Below are 12,865 nucleotides of genomic sequence, written 5' to 3'. Positions count from 1 at the left end.
GTTAGCTTTCATTGCAAAAGGATTTGAGTATAGGAGCAGGAAGGTTCTACTGCAGTTGTACAGGGTCTTGGTGAGACCACACCTGGAGTATTGCGTACAGTTTTGGTCTCCAAATCTGAGGAAGGACATTATTGCCATAGAGGGAGTGCAGAGACGGTTCACCAGACTGATTCCTGGGATGTCAGGACTGTCTAATGAAGAAAGACTGGATAGACTTGGTTTATACTCTCTAGAATTTAGAAGATTGAGAGGGGATCTTCTTATAGAAACTTACAAAATTCTTAAGGGGTTGGACAGGCTAGATGCAGGAAGATTGTTCCCGATGTTAGGGAAGTCCAGGACAAGGGGTCACAGCTTAAGGATAAGGGGGAAATCCTTTAAAACCGAGATGAGAAGAACTTTTTTCACACAGAGAGTGGTGAATCTCTGGAACTCTCTGCCACAGAGGGTAGTTGAGGCCAGTTCATTGGCTATATTTAAGAGGGAGTTAGATGTGGCCCTTGTGGCTAAGGGGATCAGGGGGTATGGAGAGAAGGCAGGTACGGGATACTGAGTTGGATGATCATCCATGATCATATTGAATGGCGGTGCAGGCTCGAAGGGCCGAATGGCCTACTCCTGCACCTAATTTCTATGTTTCTATGTCTATGTTTCTATAATACCCTTTTAAATCCACATATCTCATCGTCGGAAATAATTAGGCGAGCTTGGGAAGACGAATTGGGTTTAACAATTTCAAAGGACAGTTGAGAGGAAAGTCCTATATACATTACTGTTCTCTTAATGTTAGGCACTCACTAATACAATTTAAAATACTGCATATACTTTATTATTCAAAGTCTAAATTGAACAAGATCTTCCCAAATGTCACTCCTATCTGTGATAAATGTCTCCTCCAAGAAACAACCATAACGGATTCTTTTGTTTCCTGTACAAAATTACAAAATTTCTGGAGGGGAATTTTTGATATCTTTTCCAAAATACTTAAAACTAAATTGGATCCCGATATAAAATTGATCACACTAGGTATGTCAGAGGCCTGTTCTGAGCTAACGATATTTCAAAGACGTTTCCTTAACTATGAACTGATAACGGCGAAAAAATTAATACTTAAATTTTGGAAACAGACAACACTCCCTACAGTGAAGATGTGGATCACAAACATGTCCGAGACACTACATTTGGAAAACATTAGGCTTGTCTTGGCGGAAAAACCAGATCAATTTCTTAAGACATGGACACCCTTTACCGAATTCTTACAACTTTAGCATGGCGCAACGCAAATTTAAATTTAAATCCGATGCTGGGTTGGGTGAGGTGGGCGGGGGGGACGAGGGGCAAGGTATATCTCCACCTTTCTTTTTCTTTCTTCTTATTTCTATATCATTCTGCCACACTGCCTTGGTAGTTTAAGGGACTTTCTTTTGTTTTTTTTCGATCAATCTTTTCACCTATTCTTTTTTCTTTCTTGTTTTCTTTTTCTTTTCTCTTTTCATTTTCATGGTTTAGGTTATAAGGATAAATATGAAGCTGTACAATAATTGCATAATTTTAGATGCTGAATGTTTTATCTCTGTACAATTGTTTCTAATAAAAATAGACAATAGATAATAGGTGCAGGAGTAGGCCATTCGGCCCTTCGAGCCAGCACCGCCATTCAATTTGATCATGGCTGATCATCCCCAATCAGTAACCCGTTCCTGCCTTCTCCCCATATCCCCAGACTCCGCTATTTTTAAGAGCCCTATCTAGCTCTCCCTTGAAAGCATCCAGAGAACCCACCTCCACCGCCCTCTGAGGCAGAGAATTCCGCAGACTCACCACTCTGTGAAAAAAAGTGTTTTGTTGTCTCCATTCTAAATGGCTTACTCCTTATTCTAAACTATGGCACCTGGTTCTGGACTCAACCAACATCGGGAACATGTTTCCTGCCTCTTGCGTGTCCAAACCCTTAACAATCCTATATGTTTCAATGAGATCCCCTCTCATCATTCTAAACTCTAGAGTGTACAAGCCCAGCTGCTCCATTCTCTCAGCATATGACAATCCCACCATCCCGGGAATTAACCTTGTAAACCTAAGCTGCACTCCCTCAATAGCAAGAATGGCAAAAAATAAAATAAAATTTAAAACCAAACCATCAATCTGAATGAAACTTGATACAACACACCACAGGACAATGGTGAGTAAGGTGGTCCAAAAAATTGTAGTGCTATCATGTACCATTTTGGCGTAATTCAGGGCATGACTCGCACTCAGACACACACTCACAAACAAACAAGACGAGAGTTTTAGTAATATATAGATAGCAGATAGATGTTACCCGAGATCAGATTTTTGTATATATTTACTATGATTTAAAATATCCACGTGCCAATCCATCAGCAGCACTGAATACATTGAAAAATGTGAAATTACAATTTGTTTCAGATTCATGTTTGCACTAGGTATTAGATGTAGTTTGGCCCATTCACAAATCCTGGTAACTAATTCACTGAGTCCTAATGGACAGGTGCATTTCACAGAATTGCCATGATATTTGCATGGCCACAAGATCTCAAAGATATGGCTTTAATTGAATGCCTCGCCGCATTGAATATTGGGCCCCGTTGCAAAGCCAGGTTTAATTTAATTACTCTGTACTTTATTTAAAATTTGGCTCCATTCGACCACTGTATTTAGAAAAGAGTTGAATGGCTCTTTGACTTACCAGCCTTCAACCACGACCAGCAGTGGAACATAAACAGTGTGAATGCAGCTCTACATTTGTGGTCATTCAGATAAGTTTAACAATAATCTCAGTTTACATAACTGCGTTGTGTTTGGACTCAAACCGACTGCAAACACTATCATGTTTCAAAAATTTCATATTTATTTTTATAGTTTTGAAAAGTAGTGTGGAAACAGGCTCTCCAGCCCACCAAGAATGGTCCATGCTGCCCATCGATCACCCACTCACACTAGGTTTATGTTATCCTACACACTAGGGGCAACAGACACGAGCCAAATAATCTACAAACCTGGACATCTTTGGAATGTGCAAGGAAACCAGAGCACTCGGAGAAAACCGACAGGGTCACAGGGAGAACGTGCAAACTCCGCACAGACAGCACCTGAAGTCAGGATCGCACCTGAACCTGCAGCTCTACCACTGTGTATATCTATTCAAGAAATTGATATTGTCCCTTTAATACGAATATCAAAAGATTTGTCTGGTTTGTCCCACCTGCAGGTTTTCTATATTTTATGTAACATCCAACCACATGTATATCACATCCATTATGGGTGGATAATCCCACCTATGGATTCCCTGTACTTTATATAACCTAACCACATTGCATCAAACATACATTACAGTTGGACAGGCCCACCTATAGGTTTCCTGATGATGGACTGCTTGACGATTTCACTTCCCACCTCAGAGGCAGACTGGAAACGCTTTGCTCTCTCCTCAAAAAACCATTCACCAGTGACTTCTCTCAACTCTCTGTAAAAAGAAATTTACAATGTAATTGCAGCTTTGGTGCATACAAGGAAAAAAAATCCTGTTTTTACATTTTAACATAAGCGTGTTGGTCTCTGAGTATATAGAATGTTATTAAGACTGATAAATACATTTTAATATATTGAATATTCTTGAGATTTATACCACATTTTGTATAACATACTTTATAGTGACACACTCTATCTTCCCCTTTGCTCTACCTATTGTAGCTGAGTTTGACTTGATTGTATTTATGTTTAGAGTTTAGAGAGGTACAGTGCGGAAACAGGCCCTTCGGCCCACCGAGTCCACACCAACCAACGATCCCCGCACATAAACACTATCCTACACACACTAGGGACAATTTACACATACACCAAGCCAATTAACCTACATACCTGTACGTCGTTGGAGTGTGGGAGAAAACCGAATATCTCAGAGAAAACCCACGCAGTCACGGGGACAACATACAAACTCCGTACAGACAGCACCCGTAGTCGGGATCGAACCCGGGTTTCCGGCGCTGCAAGCACTGTAAGGCAGCAACTCTACCACTGCACTACCATGGCCACCCTATGTATAATATTATCTGATCGCATTCATGCAAAACAAAGCTTTTTCCTGTACCTCGGCACAGATGACAATAATCAACCTAAACCCAAACCAGTACAAAAAAAAATAGAAATTTAATGCAGAAAGATAATGGCATCTATTTTTGTTGCTATATTTTAATGATTATTTTATTCTTCATGATTTGATGGCATAAGTTTAGAGACAAAACGGTAACCAACTCATCCATACTATATTCAAAGGCATACAAAGATAAGTTAAAAAATGCAAGCTCAAATATTACTGAAAAGTATTTTATAACATCACTAATTCATAGAATTGATGAAAAAAATAATTAGGATCCAGTTTTCTATAATTCATTGAGCAATATTTTCTATAATTCATTGAGCAATAAAATTGGTCCATTGGAGAGACAGAGTGGACAGTTATCTGCAGAGCCAAAAGAGATGGGGGAGATATTGAATAATTGTTTTTCTTCGGTATTCACCAAGGAGAAGGATATTGAATTATGTGAGGTAAGGGAAACTAGTAGAGTAGCTATGGATACTATGAGGTTCAAAGTAAAAGAAGTACTGACACATTTGAAAAATATAAAAGTGGATAAGTCTCCAGGTCCTGTCAGGATATTCCCTAGGACATTGAGGGAAGTTAGTGTAGAAATAGCCGGGGCTATGACAGAAATATTTCAAATGTCATTAGAAACGGGAATAGTCCCCGAGGATTGGCGTACTGCGCATGCTGTTCCATTGTTTAAAAAGGGTTCTAAGAGTAAACCTAGCAATTATAGACCTATGTTAGTTTGACTTCAGTGGTGGGCAAATTAATGGAAAAGATACTTAGAGATAATATATATAAGCATCTAGATAAACAGGGTCTGATTAGGAACAGTCAACATGGATTTGTGCCTGGAAGGTCATGTTTGCCTAATCTTCTTGAATTTTTTGAAGAGGTTACTAGGGAAATTGACGAGGGTAAGGCAGTGGATGTTGTCTATAAGGACTTTAGTACGGCCTTTGACAAGGTTCCTCATGGAAGGTTGGTTAAGAAAGTTCAACTGTTGGGTATAAATGCAGGAATAGCAAGATGGATTCAACAGTGGCTGAATGGGAGAAGCCAGAGTGTAATGGTGGATGGCTGTTTTATCGGGTTGGAGGCAGGTGACTAGTGGGGTGCCTCAGGGATCTGTGTTGGGTCCTTTGTTGTTTGTCATGTACATCAATGATCTGGATGAAGGTGTGGTAAATTGGATTAGTAAGTATGCAGATGATACTAAGATAGGGGGTGTTGTGGATAATGAAGAGGATTTCCAAAGTCTACAGAGTGATTTAGGCCATTTGGAAAAAATGGGCTGAAAGATGGCAGATGGAGTTTAATGCTGATAAATGTGAGGTGCTACACCTTGGCAGGACAAATCAAAATAGGACGTACATGGTAAATGGTAGGGAATTGAAGAATACAGTTGAACAGAGGGATCTGGGTATAACCGTGCATAGTTCCTTGAAGGTGGAATCTCATATAGATAGGGTGGTAAAGAAAGCTTTTGGTATGCTAGCCTTTATAAATCAGAGCATTGAGTATAGAAGCTGGGATGTAATGTTAAAATTGTACAAGGCATTGGTGAGACCAAATCTGGAGTATGGTGTACAATTTTGGTCGCCCAATTATAGGAAGGATGTCAACAAAATAGAGAGAGTACAGAGGAGATTTACTAGAATGTTGCCTGGGTTTCAACAACTAAGTTACAGAGATAGGTTGAATAAGTTAGGTCTTTATTCTATGGAGCGCAGAAGGTTAAGGGGGGACTTGATAGAGGTCTTTAAAATGATGAGAGGGATAGACAGAGTTGATGTGGACAAGCTTTTCCCTTTGAGAATAGGGAAGATTCAAACAAGAGGACATGACTTCAGAATTAAGGAACAGAAGTTTAAGGGTAATATGAGGGGGAACTTCTTTACTCAGAGAGTGGTAGCGGTGTGGAATGAGCTTCCAGTGAAAGTGGTGGAGGCAGGTTCATTGGTATCATTTAAAAATAAATTGGATAGGCATATGGATGAGAAGGGAATGGAGGGTTATGGTATGAGTGCAGGCAGGTGGGACTAAGGGGAAAAAAAAAAATTTGTTCGGCACGGACTTGTAGGGCCGAGATGGCCTGTTTCCGTGCTGCAATTGTTATATGGTTATATGGTTAATATTTGTATTGGAAAAGTCATCTTGATTAAAAATGCTGCAGTGCCCATATTCAATGGGCTGGAATGCAGTAACATTTCTCAATCATACATAACTACATCCTATTCACTTGTTGTCTATGTCATTATCGTGGCATGGGCAAATATTGATTTTAGAATCCTTCAGCCTGCTTGCATCATAATGTGATCAAGGTGTTATCACACTCCAGGGCAATTGAATATCAAATTATTTTAAATTAGGTGTAACCATTATATTTTCCGTTCATCACGTGCCCTACATCCTATTTTACCTATTGAATTTATTTATTTGATTTAATTTATTTTGTTTTGTAAATTTCCCTTATAATATCTGATGTGTTCTTCTATATAGATGGATTATTGCAGAAACACATGATGGAAAGTGTAACTAATTTGACACTCACTCATGAGGTATTTTCAACAAAATAATGAAGCTGTCGGAGAGCGAGAACGAGGGGGACCCATAGGGGGTTGCTGTCATGTGCGACGGCAGGCAGGAGATAGGAATATTCAGTGAACCTTTGTAACTTGGTCGATGCCAAAATGTAGTGACACTTGTGTACTGCTTTAGTGAGGTCTGCTACATGAGTCTACCTGTGACAATAAATTATCGTTGAATCATTGAAATTTTACATTGACACTAATTGACTACATGGATTCCCGCACTGTGCAGCAGCAGAATAGAGCAAGGCTTGTTATTTAATGAACCAGTATGAGGTTGGGATGACTGGCTGCACATTGATATTCAAATATCCTATCTGCCTCAGAGCTTGAAGAATTAGTTTTGTTGTACAGTGATCTTTCGATACTTCAGACAGCATAGTACTGGTGCTGAAAATATGAACCTTTTGACCCCGAGGTGGGAGTCCCACAATGCATCCAAATTGATGTCAGCCTTCTCTTTCTGCCACTTTATTTTACCTCCTCTTTTGCCCCATTTTCGTCATGAGGGATATGGATCACGTAGCTTATGCAGTTGAGATTAATTTATATTGGCATCATGTTTGGTGCAGAAATTGTGCGATACATCCTGTGCTGTACTGTTCCACGTTCTATGTTCTCTGTCTTTTCATCACAGTAGATGCACAATTTCTTCCAGACCTTTCTTTCTCAATCTCTGCAGATTCCATTTTTCCACAACCCCACACGTTGTTTCTGTTGCTGTGTATTTTGGTCCCCATTAGGTGGAATAATATTGAGCACTTATCGAATGCCTTTCCCAAAATGCAAAGCAGCCCAATATAAAGCAATTTACTTTTTAATCAGCTTTCAAATTTACTTACTGACTTCCCCAACATTCCTCTTGATATAGCTTAAGGATAATGTGACATCATAGCAAATGAACAGAAACGAGTATAGTTAGATACAGAAAATTCTGGAAAAACGCAGCTAGTCAATGCTGGAAAGATACCCTCTGTTATACCCTCTGTTATTCCTGCACTTTGTGTCTTTTTTTGTAAACCAGCAACTGCAGTTCCTTGTTTCTCCAAGGTAGACAGTCTGTTTCAGGTCTGCAATCCTTCGGTAGAAATTGATTTTCTTTTTATTTTAGATTTTCAGCACCTGATGTTTTTAAGGACAGCCCATTCCCTTACCATTATGAATTTTCACATTCAATGCCTGGTAATTATACAACGAGGAGAAACACCCCATCATTTAATTCCTTTCATTTTATTTTTTCCAGGAGATGTGATTAGACAGAAGGTGACTATAGCAGCTTCATTGATCGGAAGCATTAATACCTTCTGTCTCCGCTGATGCTTTCTGACTTGACAAACAATTCCAGTGCTGATTTTTTTTTTAATTCAATTTTCAGTTTGTAGAAGCCCTGTCCTACAGCTAAATAAATCCAGAGAGTAATCAGTGAATTTGTGTGTAGCATGAATAAGCAGAGAATCTGTCGGAAATTAAGCTGCGTTTAATTACAATGCACAGTATGTGTCTTAAACGTAACTGAAAATCTGGATAAATATTCAGAGCATTGAACATTAGCACAGGAACAGGCCCTTCAGCTGACTGTGTCTGTGCCAACCATAATGTCAATCTAAACTAATCTCATCTGCCTGCAAATAGTCAGTATCCTGCTCTTAAAGGTCTCTTAAACATATATACTTCACCACCCCTCCTGGCAGTGCAATCAGGCATTTTACATTGTCTTAAAGAAATTGCACACTTTTACACTTGACACCTCTCACCTCACAGCTTGATGTTTTTGCCCTGAGAAAAGGAATCTATCTGTCCTCTCATAATTTTATATATAGTCATACAACACGGATACAGGCTCTTTGGCTCAACTTGCTCATGCTAGTCCCAACTGCATGTGTTTGGCCCAAACCTTGCTAAAACGTTCCTATTCACGTACCTGTCCAAATGTCTTTTAAATGTTATAGTACCTGCTTCCTCTGGCAGCTTATTTCACATATCCTCACCCTCTGTTTGAAAAAGTTGTCTTTCAGGCTCTTATTAAATCTTTTCCATTTCTTGCCTTAAACCTATGTCCTCTGGTTATTGATTCCCCTATTCTGGGTAAAAGGCTCTCCATTAATCCTATCACTCCCCTCATGATTTTAAACAGCTCTATAAGATCACCCTTCAGCTTCCTACACTTCAGGGAATACATTACTGGCCTGTCTGACCTCTCTCTATAGCTCAGGCCCTCAAGTCCTGGCAACATCCTTGTAAATCTTCTTTGCTCTCTTTCCAATTTAACAGCATCCTTCCTATAGCAGGGTGAACTATCTACCACACACATCCTTCCTATAGCATGGTGAACTATCTACCACATACATCAGGTGGCTCCTCAGCGTCCAATGCACCAGAGGAAACAAGAGTGGCAAACTTTCAAGGAGCTGTGTGGGCAAATATATATTTTTAAACACACAGACTATTGAGTGCATGGAACGCTGCCAAGGGTAAAGGTGGAGGCAGATAAAATAGTGGCATTTAAGAGGCTTTTAGATAGGTAGCAATGTTACAAAACTTTGAGTTAAAAAATCAAGTCTAATTTATCCCATCAGATAAAGCATAAAAATAAATTTAATTTGACACTTTCATATCTTCAGTATTAAAAACGTTCTGGCCATTTTCATACTCGGAAATTAGCATCTTGTTCCCTATTGCTTTTTCATTGACTTAACACAAAAGCTGTGATCGAGAACAGTCAAATGACCATAACTTTCTTAAACATTAAGAGAACTGAAAGACATTTTCAGTTATTATAGATTGAAGCATTCTGAAACAAATATGAAACAATCTTACTTAGATGACTTGAAATTAAAGCATATAATTAGTTAGTTACCTAATTGTAGCTAATTACAAAATCCAATTACTAAACCTAAACATCTATCCATTTCTTAAGAATGGATTAACATTTTTAAATAGCCTAAGTGTCCAAATAACATTCAAGCAAGAATTCACAATATAACATAATTTTTTAAATCTCATTGTCATGGGTTTATAGGCCAAATGGAAGGAATTTATTGTTTAATACCCGTAAATTAATGGCCATTTAAATCAGCTTGCGAGTGGGTTTTTCTGGAACGCGATCAATTGGAATGTTGCGATTGCAGTGGATTTAAACCCATATCGGCAGCAAAAACACTGTCGGTTCGTTCGGGGGAAAAAATCACCGTTTCACAACTTAAAATGGGAATTAAATGCATCTTAAGAAACACTTTTATACATAAAAATAAACTACTTTCTTTTACCTGTCCCCTACGTAAAGTCGGCTTCTGAAGCTGATTTTAAAATCACTCCAGCGATTAACTTGTCGGGCAATTTTTTTTAAAAAACACACAGAACGGCCGTCGGAACGATTCTTCAGCAAAAACTTGCACTCCAACAAAATATAATCCAGGACCAGGTCGGAGAAAACCGCGTTTTAACCGCGTCCCCCCTCAAACGCGTCAAAATCGCTCACACGGCCAGTGGCAGAATTGCAGCGCCGCTGAAGGTAAGTATTGTAACATACCTAATATAGGCACATGGATATGCTGGGAATGGAGGGATACGGATCACATGCAGGCAGAGGAGAATAATTTAACCTGACAGCATGGACTTTGTGGGCTAAAGGGTCTGTTCCTGTGCTGTACTATTCCATGTTCTATGTAACAAAAGTGCAGTAATAATTATCTTATTGATGGAGTTTGTCACGATTAGTATGCATATCTATATTGTTGCGCATCAGTCTTTGCAACATGCAATTCGGCAACATTCATAGCTTTTATGATATTAATGGAGTGGCAAGAGGATGACTTGAAACACAGCGTTTGAAGTGCTCCCTGTTCAAGTGTTGAAGAACAAGAGCTGCGCATATTTACTTCTCTGCAGCAAGCTATTGAAGCGAATCCTCCATCTAGAGCATCCTCCTGCATGCCACTGGCAGCAAGATACTTGGGCAGGTGACCCTGGTGCAAGCATCTGCAGAGGCCACTACGAAGTGGAAAGGTGGAGGCACAGAACATCACATGAATCAGAGGCACAGAGCATCACATAGACGCACACAGTCTCTTGCCCGGACTTGGGATATCGAGACCAGAGGACATGGGTTTAAGGTGAGGGGGGGGGGAAGATTTAATGGGAACCCGAGGGGTAACGTTTTCACACAAAAGGTGGTGGGTATATGGAACGAGGTAGTTGAGGCAGTTACTACCGCAATGCTTCAGAAACATTTAGACAGGTTCGTGGATAGGCCAGGTCAGAGGGATGTGGGCCAAATGCAGGCAAGTGGGACTAGTGTAGATGGGACATGCGGGTGTGGGAAATTTGGGCCGAAGGACCTGTTTCCACGCTGTATGACTCTTTGACCCTACAATCAGAAGTATATCTCAGATCAAGACACCCTGGAGTGATTTGAAGTTCTTGTAGAGTTTTGAGTTTAAGGTTTTGATTTTTTTCTTGAGCTATAGAAACATTTACACTCCTTGGATGCAAGAGTACGTGATTTGTTTTACTGATAGGAGAGAGCCAGTTCAAAGCAGCGTCAGAATAGAGGCTGCATATTTGAAGGGGAGAGTTGGTGTTGTAGCAAGGCCATTTCAATAGTAAGATGTTGCTGCTGCTGCTGCTGCTGCTGCTACACAGTGCAAGTCTCAGAAAAGTCTGTGGTGTTTGCCAGATTCCTGTTGTTCATGGAGTTACTAAATGTACAATCAAGCTTAGGTGGAGCTGAATTAATTGAGAGAAGGTAATGTTGCAATTTAGAGATGATTCAAGAGTTCTATGAGTTATGCTACACTTTGTCTGGACTTGCTCATGTGATCCCAGTACACACTAAACAAAACACACTGAGGGAGAGGGAAAATAATTGGGGCTGAAGTGCAAACTTTGGAAACAATCTTAAAGTGGAGAGCAGAGGTTGTAATATTCTAACTATAAAGGGGATGAAAACATATATCCAGTCTGTGGAAAGCCAATAGTTTCACCTGAAATTCGAATCAGAGCAAATTATTACCGGGTTTATTTCTTAAATATGTTTAAGTACCATAATGAACCATAGCGACTGATGTGGTCCATGAGTGTTTAAGATTAAATTGATCTTTCAAAGTGTAGGCAATGCAATGTGGAGAGCAGGACGTATTAAAGTAAAATTGAAACTGGGATCATCATTACTGGGAGTAGATACTGGATTGACAATTTTATATTGCAGTGTTAACATGAGTTTTTGTAAATAATTGAAAAGGTTCATGTGCATATAAATAGTTAATTGGTAGAAACATTTACAATATGGATGGTTATTGTTGCAAAGCAAACTAAAAAATTGCAGGAATTACACTTCAGAATTAGAAGTTGCTGTGTTTTGATGAAGAGTTATTGACATTAAGAATTAACTGTTTCCCTCCGCTGATGCTGCCTGGTGTACTAATTCTTCTCAGCATTTTTCTTAGTTGTTGTTCATATGGGTTTCTTTTATTGAATGGCAATACAGTAAGGTAAATAAAACAAGTAACATGTATCAATTGCAGTATAAAAGTTGTATTTAATTGGAATAGAGTGAATGCACAGTCTTATACTCAAGGTTGGGGAAATCAAGAACCAAAGGGCATAGGTTTAAGGTAAGAGGGGAAAGATTTAATAGGAACACGAGGGGCAACGTTTTCCACACAGAGAGTGATGGGTATATGGAACAAGCTGCCAGAGGAGGTAGTTGAGGCAGATACCATAACAGCATTTAAAAGACACTTGGGCACGTACAAGGATAGGAAAGGTTCAGAGGGAAAAGGACCAAACACGCAAATGGAACTAACTTAGATGTCATTTTGGTCAGCATAGACGAGTTGGGCTGAAGGGCCTGTTTCCGTGTCATATGATTCTAATTCCATATGAAGCCTTGAAGTATTGCATCGTTAGGAAGAATATACACTATAATAACATTACTTTTGAAACACTGTGGTGTCAGCCATGGTTACTGGTTACGAGTTACTGCCTTCAGTAGAGGATGTTTATTTAGTTTAGTTCAGTTTAGAGATAGAGCGTGGAAACAGGCCCTTCGGCCCATTGAGTCCGCACTGACCAGCGATCCTTGCACACCTACACTATCCTATACACACTACGAACAATTTACAATTATACCAAGCCAATTAGCCTACAAACCTGTCCTCTTTGTCGT

General features: G+C 39.5%; 1 protein-coding gene across 5 annotated transcripts in view; it reads right to left on the bottom strand.

The window, feature by feature from the left end:
* sytl5 (synaptotagmin-like 5) overlaps positions 1–12,865 on the bottom strand; it is a 150,822-nt gene that overhangs the window by 46,003 nt on the left and 91,954 nt on the right. For all 5 annotated transcript variants that reach the window (XM_055644588.1, XM_055644587.1, XM_055644590.1 and 2 more), the window contains exon 4: positions 3,372–3,487. In XM_055644588.1, coding sequence (XP_055500563.1) covers positions 3,372–3,487 — 116 coding nt within the window. The remainder of the gene's footprint in view (positions 1–3,371; positions 3,488–12,865) is intronic.

This window comes from Leucoraja erinacea, chromosome 13, assembly GCF_028641065.1.
Source record: "Leucoraja erinacea ecotype New England chromosome 13, Leri_hhj_1, whole genome shotgun sequence".
Taxonomy (NCBI): domain Eukaryota; kingdom Metazoa; phylum Chordata; class Chondrichthyes; order Rajiformes; family Rajidae; genus Leucoraja; species Leucoraja erinaceus.
This window is presented reverse-complemented; position numbering and strand designations above follow the sequence as displayed.